This window comes from Ovis aries, chromosome 22 (assembly GCF_016772045.2).
Source record: "Ovis aries strain OAR_USU_Benz2616 breed Rambouillet chromosome 22, ARS-UI_Ramb_v3.0, whole genome shotgun sequence".
NCBI lineage: Eukaryota > Metazoa > Chordata > Mammalia > Artiodactyla > Bovidae > Ovis > Ovis aries.
This window is the reverse complement of record NC_056075.1, coordinates 45,422,675-45,445,739: the sequence shown is the minus strand read 5'-3', so window position 1 is coordinate 45,445,739 and position 23,065 is coordinate 45,422,675. Positions and strand designations below refer to the sequence as shown.

The 23,065-nt window shown below is 48.3% G+C and overlaps 1 protein-coding gene across 2 annotated transcripts in view; it reads left to right on the top strand.

Moving 5' to 3' along the window:
• The window catches only part of C22H10orf90 (chromosome 22 C10orf90 homolog), a 245,105-nt gene extending 224,196 nt beyond the window's left edge, over positions 1 to 20,909 (top strand). For both annotated transcript variants that reach the window (XM_012103137.5, XM_012103133.5), the window contains 3 exons: positions 15,629 to 15,692; positions 19,781 to 19,880; positions 19,969 to 20,909. In XM_012103137.5, coding sequence (XP_011958527.3) covers positions 15,629 to 15,692; positions 19,781 to 19,880; positions 19,969 to 20,007 — 203 coding nt within the window. In that variant the 3' untranslated portion in view covers positions 20,008 to 20,909. The remainder of the gene's footprint in view (positions 1 to 15,628; positions 15,693 to 19,780; positions 19,881 to 19,968) is intronic.
• The last annotated feature ends 2,156 nt before the right edge of the window (positions 20,910 to 23,065 follow it).

Genomic DNA, 23,065 nt, shown 5'->3' with positions numbered 1-23,065 from the left:
CATTGGTCTGATTCTGAATAAAAGTCCTCTGGGGAAATAACTGTAGTCAATAAAATGCAGCTTAGCCAATATTACCAGGATCTTACAGAGCGGCTGGGGGACAGCAGGCATTGGAATAGGATTGCTGTTAAACACAGGCAGGCTGAGTCCCCCTCCACCCACTCCCCCACCCCAATCCAGAGCTCTTCTGGGGGAGTCATCCAAGACCTCAGCAAGGGCAAACTTGAAGGCATCCTTCCTGTGGTGAAGGATCTGGCGGGACACCTGCTGCTCGGCCCTGGTGACCCTTCCCAGGATGCTAAGGAAAGGAAATCAGCAAAATATATGTGCAAAGACTTTCCCTGCCTGGAAATGTGTCTCACATCAGCATTTGAAGCTGATTGGCAGATATTGGCTATGTGGGTGTGTTCTCTGGAGGCTCCTTAGTTTCCGGCTCAACAGAGAGCAATCTGGGTACTGGTGTATATGTATCAAGTTGGCAAGAGGGACCAAGTGTCAGCCACAGCTGGGGGTCTCCCCCAGGGCCTTCAGGGTCCCAGCTTGTCCTGGGGAGGGCTGCCAGGATGCCCATGGTGCCTGAGGTATGAGGGCTGCTTGGCCTCAACAGTTTTGAAGATGCTGTTTGATGAAGATGGTTAGATAAGCGAATGTGTTCTCAACAAATATGGAAGTGTCACATTAGAGCTCAAAATGTGTATACACAAAAGAATGGAGTCTAACAGGCTTCCTTCTCAGTCAGCTCCCATCACTTTGTCTAGGAAAAAATAGAGACTCATGAATGTTTGGGAACTCGTTAGGCATGAGACCGTTCATCCTTGTCCCCTGGGCCAGCTGCCCTCCAGCCGTGCCATACTGAGGGCCCCAATGGCCTGGAATGTCGCCATCTCAAATGTCAGAGGGAGGCTGCCTTGTCCCTTGTGTTCATTTCCTAGGGCTGCTGTAAGAAATGGCCCGAGGCCGGGTGGCTCAAGGAACAGAAACTGATTCTCTCACAGTCTCGAGGCCAGAAGTCCAAAATCCAGGTGTCCCCTGGAGTGATTTCTCCTGGAGGCGCAGAGAGGATCGTGCTCTGCCTCCCTTCCAGCTCTGGGAGCTTCTGGCAACTTCTGGCGTTTCTTGGTTTACAGCTGCATCATTCTGTCCCCTGCCTCCACCCCCCTTGTGTCTGTGTCCAAATTCCCTCCTCTCACAAGGACCCCAGTCATCAGATCAGGGTCCACCTCCACCCAGCCTGACCTCATTTTAACTTGCACACACCTGCACAGATCCGATTTCTAAATCTAGTCGAAGGGACAGGGGAGGAAACATACCTTTGGTGGGGGAGACAGTTTTATCTACTCTCCTCCAAGGGTGATGTTTTGCCCCAAAACAGATATCACCCTCACGTGTTCACATTCCTTTGACTGAAAAATCTTAAAATCATGTATAATAATAAAAGATGATGAGACCCAGCCAATAGTTTTAAATAACCGAGGCACCTTTTTATTTCCCCAGTTCCGAGACAGTCCTGATGACTAGAGTGCTCTGGGAGGGCTCCGGCACACGATTTTACAGCCGCTCTTCTGATCCCCGCGGTATTTATGGCTGATGAGAGGTTTACCCGCGTGTTTGTTTGTGTTAGGCCGGCCCACTCAGACAAGTTCTGAAACCAGAGCCTCGTGTGAGCTCTGGACAAGCGCAGGAGTGCTTAAGGCCCCATTAAGCACGTCTATAGGCCGCATCTCGTCTTCAGCCTGTCTGCTGGCAAGATGATAAAAGCGAGATGCAGATGCTTTTCTTACATGCTAAATTAGTTAATAAATCATATGCATGAACAAGCTCCCGCTACAATGTCAAGGCGTCTGATAGAAGGAAGACTTGGATTGTTTTCCGAGCTGGGTTAGCTGCCTCTGATCAGGGCCCTCCTGGTGCAGGCCTGAGGGGTTCAGGTGGGGCCCCCAGCAGCTGACAGACGCCCCCTCGAGCACAGGCTGGGGGCAAAGCATGCACCAGACGTCGAGGGCAGTTGCAGCGAGGGCCGGCGGGCCAGCTCTGCTTCCTGTTGGCCAGTGAATCCTGGGCAGTCTCTAAGGGACAGGGGCAGTACACGTGTGTACGTGCACACGTATGTGAGCATTCACTAGGTTCCCGTGTGGAGATGGGGGATTTTCACGACCAACTGGGACCCGAGAAAGTCCAGGAAGTAGCATTATAAAGGTCCTGCCGGCAACGCCAGTCTGTTTTGACTCACTTATCATCTATGGCTTGTGTTCCCAAAGCTCACAAATATGTGGCCTCTTTCTCGCCTTGTCTGGGAGCCTCCTGAGCCCCCTGGGCTTGACTCTAGCAGTGGCATAAGAAGCATCTTCTTCCATCTCTCAGCAAACTTTTCTTGAGGACTCACTGTGTGCTGGGCACAGTCCCTGGTCCTGTGGACCTCCTCACCTCTGGGGTTACGCACCCAGGTAAAAAAGGCAGTGATCTTGGGATTTGCTAAGTGCCGTGGAAGGGGGTTGCCATGGCAACCCACAGGCTGGCCCTGTTCCCGCCATGAGATATGGTCCTGATGGAGGAGACCTGGTACTGAGAAGAAACTTTGCAGCTGGGTTGTGGTCCACGGTGCGGAGGGCGGGGCATGCTGGGGGAGGATGAGGAAGCTGCACAGGGAGGGGTCACCGGGTGCTCAGGTCAGCTGTGGCTGGACTGTAGATGGGGGTGGGGAGCAAAGGGAGAGAGGGAGGCGCCAGAGAGGAGTCCGAAGGGGCTACCAGGCATCTATATGCTGCTTCCAGTGTTCTCCTCATTCTGTGATCAAAGCTGAGGCTGTGTAGCTCCAGGCAGGACATGATGGAGGCGGGCTGGGGCTGGGCAGTGAACGCAGAAGGGTGGCAGATGCAGAGGTGCTTGGGTGATGAATTGGCAGGACGTGGTAGCTGCCAAGTCACCGAGAGGAGAGGAGCCTCGAGGAAGTTGGGAGGAGGCTGGGAGGCCGGCCTAGCTCTCAACCCCTGAGATGCCAGCCCTTTAACCAGCGGGTGTCTCCTTCCCCAGTCGGAGCTTTGCCTGCCCCCTGCCCCTAGAGTGACCTGGGGCTGTAGGGCTGGGCTTCCCCTTTGTCTCTGCACAGCTACCCGGGTCCCAGGAGTGTAGGCTGGTCCCGTTCAAGGGCCGGCTGTAACATGGGGATCAGTGTTCCAAAACCAGTCCTTGCCCTGCCTGCACGACGCATCGGGGGCAGGACGGGCTGAAAGCACGTGGGAAGCACCAGCACAGTACCCACAGATGGTGGGCGGTTTAGCGCTTAGTAGGTGGTACAGCTCTGATGCTTTGACTGGATGCAAAGGGCCGACTCATTGGAAAAGACCCTGACGCTGAACAAGATTGAAGGCAAAGGGAGAAGAGGGCAGCAGAGGATGAGACGGTTGGATGGCATCACCAACTCAATGGACATGAATTTGAGCCAACTCCGGGAGATAGTGAAGGGCAGGGGAGCCTGATGTCCTTCAGGCCATGAGGTTGCAGAGTTGGACACGACTCAGCAACTGAACAGCAGCAGCAGCATCCCCCACAGGTGGAGGGGCTTCTCATCGTCTCCTGGGGACCAGTCTGTGGCTTTGTCCAGCCCTAGCTTGGCTCCCCGAGCAGAGCCTCCCCATCTCCAGCTTTCAAGCCTCCCTGGGTCCTAACCCCACCCTGCATCCCAGACTCCTCCCAGCCTGATTGGCACCCCTGCCTCCTTTTCCCAGCTGGTCTGACAGGCTGTCCTTTCTTACCCCTGGGAGCATGCACCATCGGTACCCACAAACTGCCTGATAGAATCTTGTCTGTCCCTCTCCTCTGCCCTGCAGTGTCCTGCCTAACCTCCCTAGCCCAGCTTAAGCCCAGCCTCAGTCTCAATCTCTCACCTCCAAGGCTCTTGCCACTGATTCCTGTCACCATGTGGTGACTTTGGCTGCGAAGTCGAGCCCTTCACTCACACGAATCACTGTCACTCCCTGTATTCAGTGCCACAGATGGTTAGAAAGCCAGGCATGCTGAAACAGCCCAGGTCGGCCTGCCTCCATCTCAGTTTCTTTCCCCTGACAATTGGAGTGGTCCTCGTGGCTCTTTCTGATGGTTTCCTAACCCGTGAATGTGTAGGAAATCCATCAGGAAGATGGTTTCAGGAAGGCCTTTCTTCCAGGAAGCCCTCCCTGACTATCAATCCAGTCTCCACCTCCCCACCTCTGCTACTGGAACACTCCCACCTCTTGTATCTCTCTTAGATGCCCTACCTCCTTACCTTTCCGCTTTGGATCATAGTCCTGTGAGCATGCCAGCAAAATCTCCCTGGATTCTAAGTGCCAGTGAGGGTACACTACACCAGTCACCCTGACAAGCTCTGCTGCGTGTAGCAAAGCCAAGCAACTTAATCTGAACTGCATTATCCACACTTTCCAAGGTGAGCCAAGTCCAGCCATTCAGATCACGGGCCAGTAGAGGAGCGGAATTCTCCGGAAGGTACTGCAGAATTCCTTCTCCAGCCGATCTGCTTTCACTGATGATTTTTGGCTAGAACAAGAATTTAAATTAATTTGCATTCCCTGAGCATCAAGCTAGAAAAGTGACCCAGAAGATATGAGATGGCTGGAGAAGTCATCGCGATAATAAAAGTGGGCTGTTCATCACGCAGCTGGTGCTGGCCACACCATCCCTACAATCTCCAATCTGATCTCCTGGATATTTCTCCATCAATCATCCGAAAAAATATTTGGGGCTAGTTCTCCCATTGCCCACAAAGGGATTTTAAAATGTGCTTATCAGATAAAAGTCAATTGTTACTTCATCAGTCTGCAAAGAAAACAAGAAGCATGATTTAGCTAAAAGACTGTTTCCCTGATTCAAAGATATTTGCATTTTTGCTGTTATTGGTATCCTTTGCAGACCAAAGATAAAGTTTTTTTTTTTCCCTAAAAAACACAGGAAGAAAAGATCAATTTATGTCTATTGATTAGAAGTAGATCTGTAGGACAGTGTTATTTCCAATTAAAATAATGCAAGGTTAAAACACAGAATTGCAGAGTGGTGAGGAAAAAAGTCTTTATGGGAACTCGCCCAACTGCCTGGATTTTATTTTCCAAATGATTTCCCTTTTATCCCCCAGTGCAGTTCAGTAATAAACCTTTCAGTGACACTAAGGATATAAATCTACTTGGCAACCAGAATGAAAGTTTATTCATCATCTATAAATCACCATATTTTGTGGTTCTCTAAATAATGCTGGGAAACCCTGGAACTGAGCAAGCAGTGACTCCCAGATCAACAGCTAGCCGTTCGGACGTGTTCTAGATGTTGCTGTTTTATGGTGAAGTGTGACTTGAGCTATTGCCATAGTTTCTTTACATGACTAACTTAAACTTGCCATTCAGCCCACACATGCACGCACACACACACACACACACACATTCTTAAGAAAATGTGAAAGCAGTATAGCACATTTTATATAGTTAAAATCCTATTTTGTAGCCACAAATAATAACTTTGAAAACTGAGAACTAATTATAACTTGCTAATGTTCTCCAATTGTCACTTTTCCCCCCAGCATCCTTAAGCCTAGACAATCAAAAATGCATTCAAGAGGGAGACCAGCTCCTTTGGATTATTTCGTAAGCTATTCTCTGGGAGGTTGACAATGTCCATGCATGTTAAAGGCACTGATAAGTCCTACAACAATGAAGCCTGCTTAAATTTGTTCAAGCTTGTTTTCTCTAAACTTCTTTGACCTTGGGACGCTTTTATCTAATTCTTGAGCATCCATTTTGGAAACGTAGCTCGAGGAATCTTTGCTTTTAAGACTCTCTATTGGGTTGGCCAAAAGGTTCATTCAGGTTTTGTTCTAAAAGATGTGAAAGAAAAACCCTAACAAACTTTTTGGCCAACCCGATACCATGCTTTGCTAAAGAAGCCTCAACTGGAATTTTGATGTGCCATTTCCCACAAAAATCTGAGACTGTGGGAAGAAGGTCTTATTCTCCTTATCTGAATCCCTTTGGTCTGGCAGAGCCAGAAAGCAATGATTGAGGAGCCTGGGGTCCTCTGGGCGGCAGGGTGTGGTGCCAGTTTCACAGACTGTGGCCAGCTTGCCTCCCTGGAAACTTGTCCACTGACAGGTGCTGGGCCTCTCTCCATGTGGGCTCCCCTGGAATCTGTAACAAGGACATCACACTGTCACCCAACAGAGTCCAGCGGAGAAAGAGGAGCCAGTCAAAACCCCTTCGGAAAGCACTTCACCAATGTCACAATGCGAAATAACCAGGGAGGGTGGTGTTCCCCACACCAAGGGCTGAAAAACGGCAGAGAAACAATAAGCTACCAGATAAGTAACTGTGGAACTGGGGCAGAGGCTTGCCTTCCCCGTGATGTAGGCAGCTGCATCAGACGATGCCCATGGGGGCTCTGGAGCTGGTGACCTGATTATCTGTTGCCACGACAGGGAGAGTTTCTTCACACACTCAAAATAGGGGTGCCAGATTCACTAAGTGAAAATATAGGATGCCCAGTTAAATTTGCATTTCAGGGCATCAAAACCTCTTTTAGCATAAGCAGGTCCCAAATATTGCATGGACTATTATTGTTCAGTTGCTAAGTTGTGTCTGATTCTGCTATATCATGGACTGCAGCACGCCAGGCTTCCCTGTCCTTCACCATCTCCCAGAGTTGCTCAAACTCATGTCCATTGAGTCAGTGATGCCATCCAACCATCTCACCTTCCTTCGCCCTCTTCTCCCACCTTCAATCTTTCTCAGCATCAGGGTCTTTTCTAATGAGTCAGCTCCTTGCATCAGGTGGCCAAAGTATTGGAGTTTCAGCTTCGGCATTAGTCCTTCCAGTGAATATTCAGGGTTGATTTCCTTTACGATGGACTGGTTTGGTCTCATTGCTGGCCAAGGGACTCTCAAGAATCTACTCCAGCACCACAGTTTGAAAGCGTCAGTTCTTCAGTGCTCAGCTTTCTTTATGGTTCAACTCTCACATCCATACATGACAACTGGAAAAACCATAGCTCTGACTATATGGACCTTGGTCAACAAAGTGATGTCTCTGCTTTTTAATATACTCTCTGGGTTTGTCATAGTTTCTCTTCCAAGGAGCAAGCATCTTTTAATTCTGTGGCTGCAGTCACTGTCCACAGTGATTTTGTCTGTCATTGTTTCCTTTTTTCTCCATCTATTTGCCATAAAGTGAAGGGACTAGATGCCACAATCTTCATTGTTTTGAATGTTGAGTTTTAAGCCAACTTTTTCAGTCTCCTCTTTCACCTTCATCAAGAGGCTTCACTAAGAGTATGGGGTATACTTATGCTAAAACTGTTTCACTGTTGATCTGAAATGCAGACTTCCCTGGGCTTCCTGTATGATATCTGGCAATCCTTCCTCAAAGCCTGGAAACCCCTGGAGGGACTTGGCTGTTTTCCTTATCTTTCTTGTTATAGGCTCTCAGTGGTCCTCAAACAGGAGCAGGTCAGAATCCCCTGCAGGACTTGAGAGCTCACAGGACACTGGTCCAGCCCCAGAACTTTTGATCCAGCTGACTTAGGGCAAGGGTAAGAACTTTCATTTGTCACAAGTTCCCCAGTGATTCTGATGCTGCTGGTTCAGGGAATGAAGGGGAAGCAGACGCCGCCCAGATGTCGGCCTTTCTGTGAAAGCGTCAGCCCCACTTTGAGAACCATGGCCTTCTCTCTACTGCAGAGAATAAACAGCCCATTGATTCCATCAATGACTCGATTCTCAGGCCTCTTAGCTGCTTGCTTTGAGACCTGAGGTTAAGTTACTGACCTTCGAGACCTCTGCTCATCTGTAAAGAGGAAAACTCCTGCTTTCCTGAGTCACGGGATGAACTGAGTCCCAAATGGGGGCCAGGGCAGGGGAGGCTTGGAGACTGGTGGCTGTTAGCATTGTGCCTGCCACTGGCGTCTCCAGGGTTACAGTCCATGCTCATATGGATCATTCCTGTGAGGTCTTCCTAGGACCTTTAAGGCAGATGCTGTCCCCACACAGAGCAGAAGAGGAACAGGAGGCCAGCAAGCTTGAGCGGCCAGTTCCAGGGCACAGAGCACCAAGCTGAGGCCCAACCTGATTCAGGTCTTCAGACTTGGATCCCAAGTGGACACCTCTTTCATGGTGTGGAGGGTCAGGCAGGCCAAAGGAAGCATCAAAGATACATCATAAAAACATGATATTTAATGTACTAACACTTGTATGATTTTCATGAAGCAGAAACCAATGATGATTTGCTGCCATGTGTAGAGAGGTCACTGAGAACTGGGGTCGTTAAACCTTAGAGGCTGGTAAAGCTCCCTAGCTCCTTTGGGTCACCTTTAAATTCACCAATGTGCTCATTGTGAGTAATGCTGTACTTTGTTTTGCTGAACCCAGGGGAAAAAAAAATGCACATTTTAGGCAACTGACGGGAGCCCTTGCTGAGGGTTCAGTGTGTGAGCGTCTGTTCTTGTGTGGGGATCTGAGTTGGTCTTCGAGTGTCTGCTACCGCAGACAGCCAGGTGAACTGAATTTGCATGATTTCAGCCTGTTCAGGGGCTTCTTATGGCAGATAGCCAAGTAAACTGAATCTAGAACCATAAAGCACAGGACCCTGGGGACCGATGGGGAAGCAGCTTATGATGGAGCTCTTGGGTCTGAGAGAGAGAGCAATGGAATTGTGGTAAGACTCCTTTTAAACAGTTTGACTTGGGGATCTGGTTTTTCTAGCTGGGGGAACTGAAGCCATGGTCCCTGGTCTGCCCATATTGCATCAAGGATTCTACCTTGTGAGGATGTGTGGGGAGGTTCATGGGGTTCCATAGTGCCTGGTGGGCCCTTCTCACACCCCTTCCCCTGCCCCATGCCTGGGGCAGGTCAGTGTCAACGTGTGTGCATGCTCAGTCATGTCTGACGCTTTGCAACCCCATGGACTGTAGCCCACCAGGCTCCTCTGTCCATGGAATTCTCCAGGCAAGACTACTGGAGTGGGTTGCCATGTCCTTCTCCAGGGGATCTTCCCAACCCAGGGATCAAATCTGTGTCTCCTGCATTGCAGGCAGATTCTTTATCAGCTGAGCCACCTGGGAAGCCCACACCCAGGGGCAGACCCTTTCTCAAATCCATCCTTTAGCGCCCAGCACCCTGTGTGTTCACAGAGTCCCCAGGATAGTGATTCTGCTGGAAACTCGAGAGTCAGACTGCATGTTCAGGAACCAAGCTCTCTGCAGAGAGGACAATTCACTTGCATTAACCAGAAGCCCATGATGCCTCATTCCTTGACATGAGCATGGGGAGAGAAAAAGATTTCTCTGCAGACCTTTGGTTTCTTTTTCATTTCTTAATTTTGGATGCTTTTACCCAAAGGATCTGAGAGCCTCCTTGCATCTCTAAACTGTGGCATTAGTATCTCTCTTTTGGGTCTGACTGGTCATTTGTCTCATTGTTGTAGAGCGTTATTTTTATGTAAATGAAACCCACAACCTCCACCCACTACCCAGGTGCCTGGAATGGGCGGCTCACCATGTGAAACTGTCCTTCAGGGTCCCACAGAAGCCTAGAAGGATTTCAGAAAAATTTGACGATGTTCATCCAGCACAGGATTTTATCATCACAAGAGCACTTTGGAGGTGAACAACCTATGAGTCTTTAACTAGCTTTTCTACGGTGCAATACACGCCGTTTAGTTTCTGGAGGGCTAATTAGTCCAAGGTAGACCCTCGGCTGTTGCCTGTGTCAGTAAATTAGAGATCCCAGCGAGACGAGCGGAATGGAAATGATGTGCAAGTAGCTGGATTCAACCCCTGAAGACCATGATGCAGTGATTCCAGCTGCAGGAAGGCCAGCTGCTCACTGGCTTTGAAACTGACCTAGTGAACAGCCTCCTTTGTGAGCTTAGAATACACACCTACTGGGGCCTCTTTCTTAGGGGAAAAACCCTCTAGAGATTTTCTTCCCGAAGACATACCCCATTTCCATTCCTTTGGGTAGGCCGTGTCTTTCTTAGAAGATACTGGGCAGTGTAGACTTGGCGTCTCTACTCCAAACTGGCTTGTTGGCTCCTGGCTGGATTCTCTCCAACAGGCATCCCTTAGCTTTGGTGTCCGTAAGCTGGGGGAAACACATTCTAAACGATTCTTCACAGTGCTTGGGTGACTGCTGAAAATCCGCTTCTGCAAGGGCACTGCGCTAATAAATCCAGTGTGAACTTGATTATCATTTAGATTACTGTTCAATAGGAAAAATGGAGCTTTGCAATCAGAGCTGTAGATAAAGACTCTGTGCGGAGGAAAATGAGCTCTGGCCTCATAAACCGCATCACGCTGGTGTCCAGGTGACCGTTGCTGCTTCTGGTAACATCCTGTGTGTGTGCGTATTTGCACACATGAGATGAGGGTTGTGATAAACACCCACGTGTGTTTATTATAGAGATTAATGTGATATCAGGCTTGTACTCAGCTGCTCCACAAGAACAGCCTCAGAAGCACCAAAATCTTGGTAGCTTGTTTTCTCACACTGTGTGTCTGGCCTTAACTCATGAACTTAGCAATAGGCTAGTAGTTTGGATACAATAATGAGCCAGACACCAGAAACTCAGGTTTAAAAAAAAAGAAAAAGAATTTTCCAGAAAGACAGAAATGGGCAATTAACTACCTTAGTAATTGTATTAAGAGGGGGGAAAAAGCCTGCTCTATCTGAATGATAATGGGACATAAATACAGCCTCAGTTCTTTCCTCCATATTAGTGAATTAGAATACAGGAAGCTTCAAGGAAAATCCATAAAAGATCCATAAGCTGGCTGAAAATTGTTCTCACCAGTCACTTTAATTTTATAAAGGCAGAATTTCCATTAAAAGGGTCTGGATAGATGGGCTTTTGCTGTATCTTTGAGCACAGTGCATGCAGGATGGTTTCCATCCTATAAAATGAGGTCCCCAGCAGAGCCAGCTGCATATTTCCCTGATGAGCCATCTCTCGCTGTAGGCTGGTCCTTGTGGTCTCGCTGTGTTTCTGCCCGGGCCACCTTACTCCTGGACTCCCTCTTGCTATCAGGACACCACTTTGTTTTTCAGATTCCATTCAGCTGTGTCCTTCTGGGAAGTCTCCCCAGTTGCATCCCTTCCCTGATGGACTGCACAACCCCCATGAGCAGTGACACCCAGGCTCTCGCCCTGGGCTGGAGTCCTTTGTCTCACTGATCCTTGAGGCTACTGAGCACCAAACAGGTGAAAGCCAAACAGTCAAATGAAGGGTGGCTCCAACCCAAAGCCTGTTTTTCTTTCCTGTTTTGTTTCTGTTTTACTCAACTATAGTTAATTCACAACATTATATTAATTTCTGCCACACAGCAAAGTGATTCAGTTATACATATATATACACACATTCTTTTTCATATTTTCTTTTCCACTAGAGTTTCTCATAAGGTGTTGAATACAGTCCATGTGCTATACAGTAGGACCTCGTTGCTTATGCATTCTATATGTAATAGTTTGCCCCTGCTAACCCCAAACTTGCCCTCCCTCCCTCCTCCACAAAATCTGGTTTTCTGTCCCACCTTCACAGCCCTCTTTGCTCGTGTTCTGTGGGTGTGGCTGAGTCCCGAGTCCTCCTATTTCCCAGCTGTGCTGAGCACTGCTTACCCAACCACAATGGTCTGGCCTGTCTCCCTGCAGCCGTGTTTGAATGTACTCTACCCTGTGTGCTTAGCTGCTCAGTCATGTCTGACTCTTTGCGACTCCACAGACTGTAATGTGCCAGGCTCCTCTGCCCATGGGGACTCTCCAGGCAAGAATACTGGAATGCGTTGCCATTTCCTCCTCCAGGGGATTTTCCCAACCCAGGGATCGAACCCAGGTCTCCCGCATTGCAGGTGGATTCTTTACCATCTGAGCCACCAGGGAAGCCCTTACTCCTACCCAGTTGGTGCGTATTCTGAACAGCTGCTGGAGCCATCCTTTGGGAATCCAAATCAGAGCCCCTACTTAAAACCTCATGTGGTTCTCTGTCTCTTACTCTGAAGGAACACTTAACAGACTCGAAGTTCTCCTTAATAGACTTGCAAAACCCAACAAGGATGGTTCCTACCTCCAGCAGTTACCAAATGCAATTTGTGTGCCCAACACATAGTGTGGCCCAACAATACCCAAAATATAAGGGGGTCTGGAGCAGAGAAAGGTTTATTGGAGGGCCGTATAAGGAAAATGGGTGGCTCATGCCCCTGAAAAGTCCAGACTCCCCTAAGGGTTTCAGCAAAGCATTTCTAAAGGCATGGCAAGTGAGGGAGGTGTTGGCTTTGGCAAACTTCTTGGTGTGGGAATCCTTTGTTCTTGCAGGTGTCATGAGGTTCCTGTAAACCTCCAACGGGACAAATGTTATTTTCTGCTTTGCAACTTTTCATCTCTATATGAATGGACGAACGTTACACCCTTAAAGGTCAGAGCCTTGACAAAGGGCTCTCCTGTGTATTTCAGGCTTTGGGGAACATTCTTAACTCAAAGGAAAAGCAGTAGATTACAAAGGCTGATGAAACGGACCTAACACAGTGTCAGATGCGTTCTTCTCTATTACGTGGTGCCCACTAGAACCATGGGAGATTCTGGGTTAGATCCCAGTGCCCATGTGTGGGAATCATGGTCAGACTCTGCCAGGAGTGGTGGAGTGTGGCCTGGGTGGAGAACCACAGTGGTCTTTGCTCTCACCTCTGTTCCCCACCTGCCTTCTCATGCCCTCCTTCCTAGCACCGTAGGCACCATGGCCCCCTGATCCTTCCTCGCTCTTCCCTCTACTGGCCCCCGCAGCCAGCTCATTAGGGTCATAGTAACATATATCCTCCGCCAGGGACCTTCCTGACCACCCCCGGGACCCACTTGACCAAGTGGCCAGCGATTCATTTTCATCACAGCACTCCCCTGATAGTTTGTAGCTGGCCTGTTCCTTATCCAGCTCCTCCCTCAATCATGAAGTCTCAGGGTGGCAAGATCTTATCAGTGCTTTTTTCTTCTGAGCATCCCCTGGAGGCATAGTCCTTGCTCCTTCAGTGTAGGAGCAAGGGGGAAGAGAAAGAACTTTTGGAATGATGCCTGGGAAATTGACCAGCACGTGTCAGGGCTCCCAGAAGATGGATTCTGAAGCATAGATTGGTGACCACGTTCTGAGATGGAGGGTGTGTGAGGGCAGGGCTGGACAGACTGGTTTGGACTGAAACCCAGCTCTGTCGCTCACTCATTCACTGAGTGACCCAGAGCAGGAGACCCTTGGCCCTTTGAACTTTGATTTTCTGTCCCTGAAATGCAAAAATTACGAGCATGTCACAGGGTTAGTGTGAAGACCTATTGAGATCCAATAAATGCTAGCAGCTTATTATAACTAGTAGTGCTGACCCTCCGGTGTCACACTGCCCCCTGCCTCTTCCGGCCGCCTTCCCTCTCAAAGTGCCAAATGGGCTTTTTTTCTTTTTTTTGCTCTAGTGAGGTCGGGAGCCATTGCAACGCACAATGATTTATTTCAAACCACTTCCTCCAGGGAGGCAGAATTTTGTTCTTTTCCTCTCTTCCCTTGCATCCTGAAAGCCTCCATTGCTCATCCAATGAGCCTGGTGCTGTTAGGAAAACTCAAAGTCAACAGCGACCGGCGCAAGGCGTGGGCTGGAGCCTGCTGGCTGGGGTCTGCACTCCTGGACGCAGACTTGCTTGTTTTGCACCTACGTCGGCTGCTGGGCCCAGAATTTAAACTTGTGCTGAGGCACAGCGGGCGGAGAAGAGTTCAGAAAACAAAACCGAGGAGGCGCCCAGGGCTCACATTCGCTTGTGTTTCCTCTTGGAAATGAGACCAAAGCTTCACTGTGGTATCAGGCACTCAAAAGAAATAAATCAAACTGAACCAAAACAAAAGCAGAGCTAATATCTGCGGGGAGACCACATGCAATTGAGCTGAGATTGTTAAGTGTTTCACAGGCCGTTCGTAGCGTTTCTATCCCCCTGGGGCCCCTGCCTCGGTCCACACCAGCCTCTCCCTCATCTTGAGTCGCTCCTGAGGAATGCTGGTGCAGGCTGGAGTCTACATCTGCAGACGGCTCCTTCTCCCTGGAGCGGGAGTCTGTAGGCAGACACGTTTGCTTGCCTGAGACCCTGACTGCCCTGGCAACACCCCCATTTCTTTGGAATGCTGTGGGCTCTTCCTGAGGTCTTGGGTTCTGGCCTGGCCCTGTCTAGATCGAGAGGGGAGGGTGGGCACTGGGAGGTGTCTTGGCAGATCGGAGTCCTCGTGGTGAGTTTGACTCTCCTGGTTCACGTGGCCCAATGCCTTTCCAAACACTGGAGATGTTTCCCCTTCGCTGCGAACATTTTTCTGATGTCTTTCTCCTTTCTCTTGTTTCTGCTTTGAATCTTGTCTTTGAGGTTGAGTTAACGGTACCATCTTTTATGTTTATAACCAGACAGATGACAAGCTCAGCCACTGTGCCGTTTCCATATTGTAAATCAGAGCTGTGTTGTAGTTCCCCAGGCAGGAAAAGACTTCTTCATATCCTTGCCTCTGGTCCACCTTCTTGTATATTCTTGAAAAATTCTGCATATTCTCAAGCTTGGGGTATCTGAAGTGGCTCTGCTGGAGTGTTGAAGATGGGGAACAGGCCCAGGTGGGGAAACTGACTGAAGCCTGGTGGGGCCTTGGCTGGGGATGCCAGGAGCCTACCTTAGTTCCATGACTGAAGGATGCTGAGCCACCATCTACTTCTGCCGAGTGAAGGCTGGCGTGCTGGTTACCATCCAGGTGTTCCGGGCAGTTGGTGTGATAGCCACTCAGATGCATCGCCATGCAGCAAGCACCCTAGGAGCATTTTGGGGTGCCAGACTCTTGGCTAATCTATAGGGCCAAGAGTCTCTCAGGAATCTCAAAGTTGTATCAAAAGGGTACTCACTATTTTTATTTTTCCTTTCTAAAAAAAAAAATGCAGACCATTTTTATGAGTGCCATCTGTAAACATCCTTGCAATTAGCAATGTGTACTCTCATTAAAAGACATTCCAGACTCAGTGATGTGTAGCCACTGGGCACTCTCTCAAAGGACGCTAGACAGATGTTACTGTTACGTTGCTTTCTGTTATGTTTTCTGACCTTGGAAAGGACTAATTCCTCCCCCTTGGAAAGGGAGTCGAGGCTGGCAACCCATGATGGAGACTGCAGTTGTGAGTGAAAGCTCTGCTCTCAGTGTCCTCAGAGGCACCAGAGACCTAGCGTGACTGTTTTGTAGATGGGATGACCACCTCCCCGGGCCTGCACCCAGAGTGATGCTGAAACACGTTTTTGTGCCACCCTGGCAGGACTCCAGTAAACTGTGACTCTTCATTGCTCAGTGATGCCTGCAAAGGAGTCCCTGCCTCTGAAGTCTGTTAGAGCTGACCTTGAACTTCATGCTGTATTTGACTGTTGTCAAGGCAAACCTGTAGGTTGTCAATTTTAATACAATCATTTGTGGTGTGTGTCTACTGAGTCCTGCTGTGTATATAACAGGCTGATCTTAGATTAAGAGAGGATAACAGAGAGTCAACCAAACCCATCATGATGTTTTTCTAGATAAGTGCAACATCTGTACCTTCTGAAATTAATCATCTTTCTTTTTTTTTTTTCAGATAATTTGTTCAAACCCAAAGAAAGGTACATTTCAGAGAAGGAGATGCACATGCGATCTAAAAGGTACTTGGTTCTCTTGTGTGAGGTCGAAAAAGTGGGGTAAGGAGAGGTGGCTTGCTGGATGCAGGCACAGTCCAGTGGGGCCACTACTTCTAGGTCCACGTTTGAGCTCTGAGGTCTTCTCGGCCGAGAATTTGAAAAGCTGGCCCAAAGGAGTGCATTTGCCGAATTGCACCTCTGAATGTTGATGTCGTTCTTGGAAAACCCTTAGGAAGGTGGTAGGTCTTGAGTTCTGAACCAGTCTGCTAATTGGTCTCTAAGAGATGCCCAGACTCAACAGAGATGCTTCTGCGTGTTCCTGCCATTGCTCTGGGCAGGTGCCATTCGCAGGTAATTTCTGTGCACCTGCGCAGGTAATTTCAGAAGAGGGGGACCAGCTGGGTCTCCGGGCCTGCAGGAAAGCTTCCAGGCCTGGAGGTGGACGGCGTGAGGGGGCCACGGAGCCACAGAGGGCCACAGGCTGGCCTACTTGGCGCCCGGCTGCCGCAAGCTCTCCATGTCCTGCTTGGCTGGTTGCAGCTCTGGACGCCCCCTCATTCTCACCAGCACACAAAGGCTGCCATTCTTCCCGAGCTCGGGCCTCCCAGTCCACACGTAATAACCCGGCAGAGTTCGCCAAGTTCATGCAAGTAACATGTCATTAGTTTATAATAAAGTATCTGGCACTAGGGGGAATTATAATAATTAAACCAAACTGATAGGGCAACTTAGAGAAACCATTGAAATAGGAAGAGTACATTTCTCCCCACTCCAGGCACAAAATCTCTGCTTTTCCCATGATTATATTGTTTCCATGATCATTAGCCAGCTTTGATTATCTGTAGGGAAATTCTCTGTAAATTGAAAAAAAAAAGTGTCAGTGGGGAGGAGGGGAACCCTCCCATTAACCACTGGCTTCACAGCATTCTAACTGGGGGTTTGAAAGGGCCACTGGGGGTCAAGACCTGCTGTTTCAGAAGTATGAAGCCGTGTATACCTCATGCCCAAAGTATTCCTCTTTCAGTTTGGTGGAAAATTCAGCCAAATTGTCCCTTCCTGGTCCCTTAGCCCAAAGCCACTATTGTGGAGGCTTGAAATTGAAATGCTAGATCTCAAAGCAGCATCCGTGGACAGAGCATCGCCCTGTCATCTCACTGAAGACAGAACAGCCTCCGAGAGGACCAGTGGTGCTGTGTCCCCCATCGTGACTTCCTGGCTGGAAGGGGCTCCTTGGAGACAGTCGGTGAGGCATGCACTCTGTGGTCTGCCCTGAGTGGACTCAGACCCCGGCTCTCGGACTTCACTCCCCCGCAGAATCATAATGGAGCTTTATTTTCTTTCGTGTCTTTGTTATTAATTCTATTACTAAATTGCACTTTCTTTTTAAAAATTCAAGCACAGGAGAGAGAACTGAAGTCACTCATGACCAGCTATCCCCTCTCCTACCCCGCTTCCCCAACCTTACCCTGCCTCCAGAGACATCATAGGTATCAGCATCCTTTATACCCTTCCAGGCCTTTCTCTCTGCCTGAACAGACATTTACTAGTTACATATACAGTTGTCTAATTTTTGAGCATAAATGGGATCATGCTGTGTATTATCTTCCTGTAGCTTGCTTCTTTTACTTTATGTCTGTGGGGTCTTTCTATGTCAGAGAGTATAGATATGGATGATTTTCTTCACTGATGCAAAGTGGTCCATTGCATAAATGAACCATAATTTATCAAGGATGTTCTTGTAAGAAAATACTGCAGCAGAAGCTCCAGGATTGAGGCCTAAGAATTTTTATCCTGAACACCGCACATGGTCAGATGGTTAAGATGGAGACAGTGTGTCTGCATGGGTGCCAGAGGATTTCCACTGTGGAGCTTTGGGACATGTCACCTTTCCTACTGATCCTGACGGCCTTCTGGTTCCTTCTAGAACAGCTCCTGGGCTTGGCAGTCATGTGTGCACTCGTCAATTCATACCATGCTGATGCCCTCTGTGCCAGGCACTCTGGTGGGCGCAAGCAGTTCCTGGGTTACTTTATGCTGTGTGACTGGGGGTCAGTGTTGCAAGAAGTCAAGCAGACCAAGGCTGGGCTCCCAGCTCCTCATTCACCAGCTGAGGGATGTCACTGGCCTCCTGACCTCGCTGGGCCTGGGTTCCTCACTCCCATAACAGGACACTGTACGTCTCTTCCACCTGCTGTGAGGGCCACCTGAGAAAATTCGTGTCAGATGATTAGACTAGTAAGGGGCCCTCCTACACTGCTGGTGGGAATGTGAATTGGTATAGTTCCTATGGAGAACAGTATGGAGGAGGATCCTTAAAAAATGGAAAATAGAGCTGCCATATGCTCCTGCAAGCCCGCTCCTGGACATATACCCAGAGAAAACTAATTTGAAGAGATACATGCACCCCCATGTTCATAGTAGCACTATTCACCTTAGCCAAGACATGAAAGACACCTCAGTGTCCATCAACAGATGAACGGATCAAGACGTGAAACATATACACGACGGAATATTACTCAGCCATAAAAAGAATGAAATAGCGCCGTTTGTAGCAACATGGATGGATTTAGAGATGATCACACTACGTGAAGTAGGTCAGACAAATGTCATATGATACATGTCGTATGATATTGCTTAGACGTGGAATCTAAAAAAATAATGATACAAATGAACTTATCTGCAAAACAGAAATAGACCCACAGACTTAGAAAAGAAACATATGCTTACCTGGGGGAAAGGGTGGGGGAGGGATAAATTAGGAGTTTGGGGTTAACATACATACTACTGTGTATAAAACAGATAATCAACAAGGACCTACTGTGCAGCACCGGAAAGTGGACTCAGTATTGTTTAATAACCTATCTGAAAAAGAATATACATGCACGTATAAGCTAAATCACTGCTGTACACTGGAAACTAACCCACCACCATAGATCAGCCATACTGATCACAGCCATGCTGCAAATCAGCTGCATATTCAGTAAAAGATAATTTCAAAAGATAAACTCATAAAAAAGATGATTAGCCTAATACCCATTAACCAAGACGATGTCTTGCTAATGTTGCCATCATCAATCTTTTCATACTTTGTAATTATTATTTTCATTGGGGAACATGTTAAATTTTGTTGGGCTTTCAAACATGAGGGAAAATAAAAGAGATGTTCAGCCACATGTCACCGGTACAGCATCCTCAAAGCTCAGGCTGCAGCGTCCCCTCTCTGTGCATGGATGCCAGCCAAAATCTTGTTTGGCATCAGTACATATGCAGTCTCTGTAGGGAAGTGAGAAGGAAGGGCCCAGAAGGAGGCTCCCTGAGGCCCTGCGGGTGTCGTGGAAGCTCCTAATTTTGCACAAACATGTGATACTGACGCCTGAGATGTGTTTGGACACAGCTTCCTTAGGAGCGCATAGGTGAAGAGGCAGACACACATATTTCATCTGTGTGCTGCTCCGATACGACCCCAGCTACCTTCATAGAGTCGCTGTTCCTTTTCCAAGTCATAGGAAGACAAAAGCTAAGAGGCAAAAAGAGCATTTGGTAAAAAGTAAGTTTACACGCAGGGGGCTTCCCAGGTGGCTCAGATGGTGGAGAATCCATCTGCCAAGACAGGAGACCCAGGTTTGATCCCTGGGTTGGGAAGATCCCCCTGGAAGAGGAGGTGGCAGCCCACTCCAGTATGCTTGCTGGGAAATCCCATGGACAGAGGAGGCTGGGGGGGCACAGTCCATGGGCTCCCAAAGAGCTGGACACAACTCACAACACGCACACACACGTACACACTCAGAGTGGCCAAAGCAGTAGGCCCGGTATCTCTCATTTTACAAGCAAGGGGGTGGAGAGAAAGAAACGTGACTTCTAAAGAAATCCCTGGCTCCTCCAGCTCTGCCCTGGGTGGGGCCCCATCGACTGCATGGCCCCCGCCTGGGCAGCCCCGTCTGCAGATGGTCAGGGGAGCCTCAGGTCTAGGGGTCTCAGAGACACGGGGTGGTCCAGAGCCAGCTGATCTGCCCTCTGAAATGTAAGCGCCTGCTGACAAGACAGGAGGCAGAGCCACGGCAGACGCACGCTGTCTCGCTACCATTTCAAAATGTTTTCTCAATTTGTTTCAGAATCTATAATAACTTGCCGGAAGTTAGGAAGAAAAAAGAGGACCAAAAGAAAAGGGTGATCTTACAAAGCAACAGACTCCGGGCCGAGGTCTTCAAAAAGGTAACAGCCCGGCCGCCCGCGGGGGTGGCGTGTGTGTGGCTCCCAGATGCTGAGTCTGAACTTGACGTCTCCGTCTCTGCTTCCCCAGCAATTACTGGACCAGCTCCTTCAAAGGAACGCGGTCTAACCACAGGCTGCCCCACCGACCCTCTACCTGGACCTGGGATGACTTCAAATGCTGGATAAACCATTAAACTTAACCGTATCTTCATGACGTGAACCACTTTTTTTACTTTTGATTTTTTTTTTTTTTAATCCATAAAGCAAAGCACAGCTCCCTGAATTGCTGACCTAAACCAAGCGGAAACGATAACCCTTGAGGAAATGGATCTTCAGACTGCAGTAGGGTAATCAACCCAACAGAACCCACTTGATACAGTCCTTTCGTTTTTTGACTTCTGAATTTTACGTTTTGCTTCTGATGTTTACTCCTTCCATTTCCACGCAGGCACAAAGGCCTTCTATGCGCTCACGAGCTTAGATCCCAGGGGACTGGTTTTTTTTTTTTTTTTTTTCTTGCTTTTTCATCAGATTTCTAGGACCTAAATACATCACTTTAAAAGTACCATTCCCAACTTCTGCCAGTTCTGCAAACTCCAGATTTTGGACCATCGCACAGTGTCTTTGAAACCCCTCTGGATGTCTGTACCATTAATACTGCAGGTAACTTTGGAGCTAGGCAGCTGCTCTGTCAGAGACTGGGGACCTGTTTCTCGGTGACCTTGCCTGGTCAGAGCCGCCCCTACCCACCCCACCCCACTCCTAGCACCTGTCTTCATTCAGCAAAACAGTCTAAATTCATGGAAGCCATGAGGGCAGAATTGGCTGGAAAAATTGGTAGGTCACATCAGTGTTTTTGGCAAGCCACCCCCCAACCAAAAGAGCTGCATGGCTGAAAGTGGCCTGATGGCTCCAACTCTGCTATTTGTTCCTCCAAGCCCTTACAATGTCCATTATTTATAAATGTGTTTTGGGAGTGAAGGACAATAGTTTTACCAAAAATGGAAATAAATGCAACTATTACAAACATCACTGCCCCGTCCCATGTTCTGTGTTGTGAACCAAGCAGCTAGTGCAGCTGGTGCTCAGAGAGAAACGCTGCCAAGTTGCGGGGGGACCTCTGACCTGCTCCTAGTCCACCCCCACCTGACCATCGAGCCATCAGGTAAGGGCCCTTGAGCTTCCTGACGGCCGGGTCCCTTCTCCTCCTGCAGCCCCTCTCCTGCTCCCTCTGCTGGCAAAGCCTGGCATTGTGGGAGCGGCCAAGGGAAAACATTTCAAGGGCCTGGATCCACTTTAACAGAGAAGGCAAGGAAGGGTGCCTAGGGACATGTAGGCTGAATAAGGGCTGGCACGGCTAGTTACTTCACTTGCTTCAGTCTGTTCATCTCTCTCCATCCGATGGAGACCATTACAGTGCCTTCCCCTTCAGTTTTCTGTGGGAGTGCAGTAAAAGCCAGCGTGAGTTGAGCGCTTAGAAGGATGTCCGGCCCAGAGCGAACAGACACAGTGTTTCTCGTCGTCCCTACATAGACGTGGAAGGAGAGTGTCCTGAGAAACTCTGAGCACAAGGCCACTGGTTGGTCATCTCTTAGCCCCTCAGCTTGGCCCTGAGAAGACGCACTGGCCAGACTGTTGAATCTGTGGGTGTTGCTGCAGCAAAAATCAGTCATACACACTGGATGCTTTGCAGGCTTTGTGTTTTCTCAAGCTTTTCTCATTCTTAGAAACAGTATTGACAGCATGGTTACACTTGCCCTTAAGGTTAATTTGGTTTTGGTGAACTTATGAGGCCTCTTCTATAATGCAATGTTGAATTTCTGTTTACATTTTTAATACTTTTTAACAAAAAGTATTTTTCATCAAATGTGTGGTATTAGTTTAGGACAGTCTTTCGTAGGTAGCTATCTTGTCACAACTTCTACTTGTTTTTTTTTTTTACTATCTTCAGAGAATTTCCAATACTTTTCCTAACCAATAATTTAAATTCAGGGCCAAACCACTTCTAGACTGTTCTGTGACACTTTCTAAAAAGTGGATTTGTGTCAGTTAATATCTAAATATCTCAAAGTGCCTGGGTAGAGCCACCTTTCAAAAATGCCCAGAAAGGGCTTCCTACCTTTGCAAACCTGATGTCAAGTCTTAAAATCTAAAGAATAAATAAAAGCCCACTTGAGATTAAATGCCATTGAGTTATGTATTCCTGAGGACAGTTCTTAACTAAGGTGCCTGAGGTAAGTCGTGGGTAGGAATTTATGATGTCTATTGAGCTTTGCTTTCCTCTGGACAGCCAGCTCAGGACAAGGCTGCAAGTTAAGTTTTAGTTTCTGCCCAACTAATTTCTTTTCTCCATGATTATAGTTGTTTTTTAATGCTGCTGTGCTTCAGTTCAGTTCAGTTGCTCTGTTGTGTCCAACTCTTTGTGACCCCATGGACTATAGCCCACCAGGTTCCTCTGTCCATGGGAATTCTCCAGGCAAGGATACTGGAGTGGGTAGCCATTCCCTTCTCCCAGGGATCTTCCCAACCCAGGGATTGAAACCCAGTCTACCTCTTTGCTGGTGAATTCTTTACCATCTGGGCTCCCAGGGAAGACCAATACTGATGAGTGAATTTCAAATATCCAGATTTTCTGTTATAATGAGGTCGTCACAGGAATATAATAATGTTATTAATATAATAAGTATGGAAGTAAAGGCCTGAATCCTATAGTGATCCCTGTAAGCTCTGTCAGGAACTGGTCACCACGTGCTAGATTCTCTTATTAACACCAGACTTAGGGAAAGACTAGACTTTGAAATTATAATAGGATGGGTCATCATCATAGCTTCAGTATTCACATCCGATCCTGGAGCTGATTTCTTTGCGTCTGAGCATGTTTGGGCTCTGGCACGCAATGAGCCTTCAGCGATAAAGGAGGTTGCAGGGGCAGAAGTTCTGTGGCTGATATTCATGAGTTCAGACCAGACAACATTTGGAACCATTTGAGATGACAGAGCAGACGGTCACAGCACCAGGCCGCCTTGCTGCAGTCTCCGTGCCTTCACGTTGAAGGAGACACTCCTATTTTGGTGATTTGCCCTCTCTGCCAGCTGGTAATGGAATAATGGAAAAACAATTGCCTGGGTTTTTTTAGCCAGCGTCTGTTGCCAACCCAACTTCCTGGAAGCTGTGTGCTCTTGGGG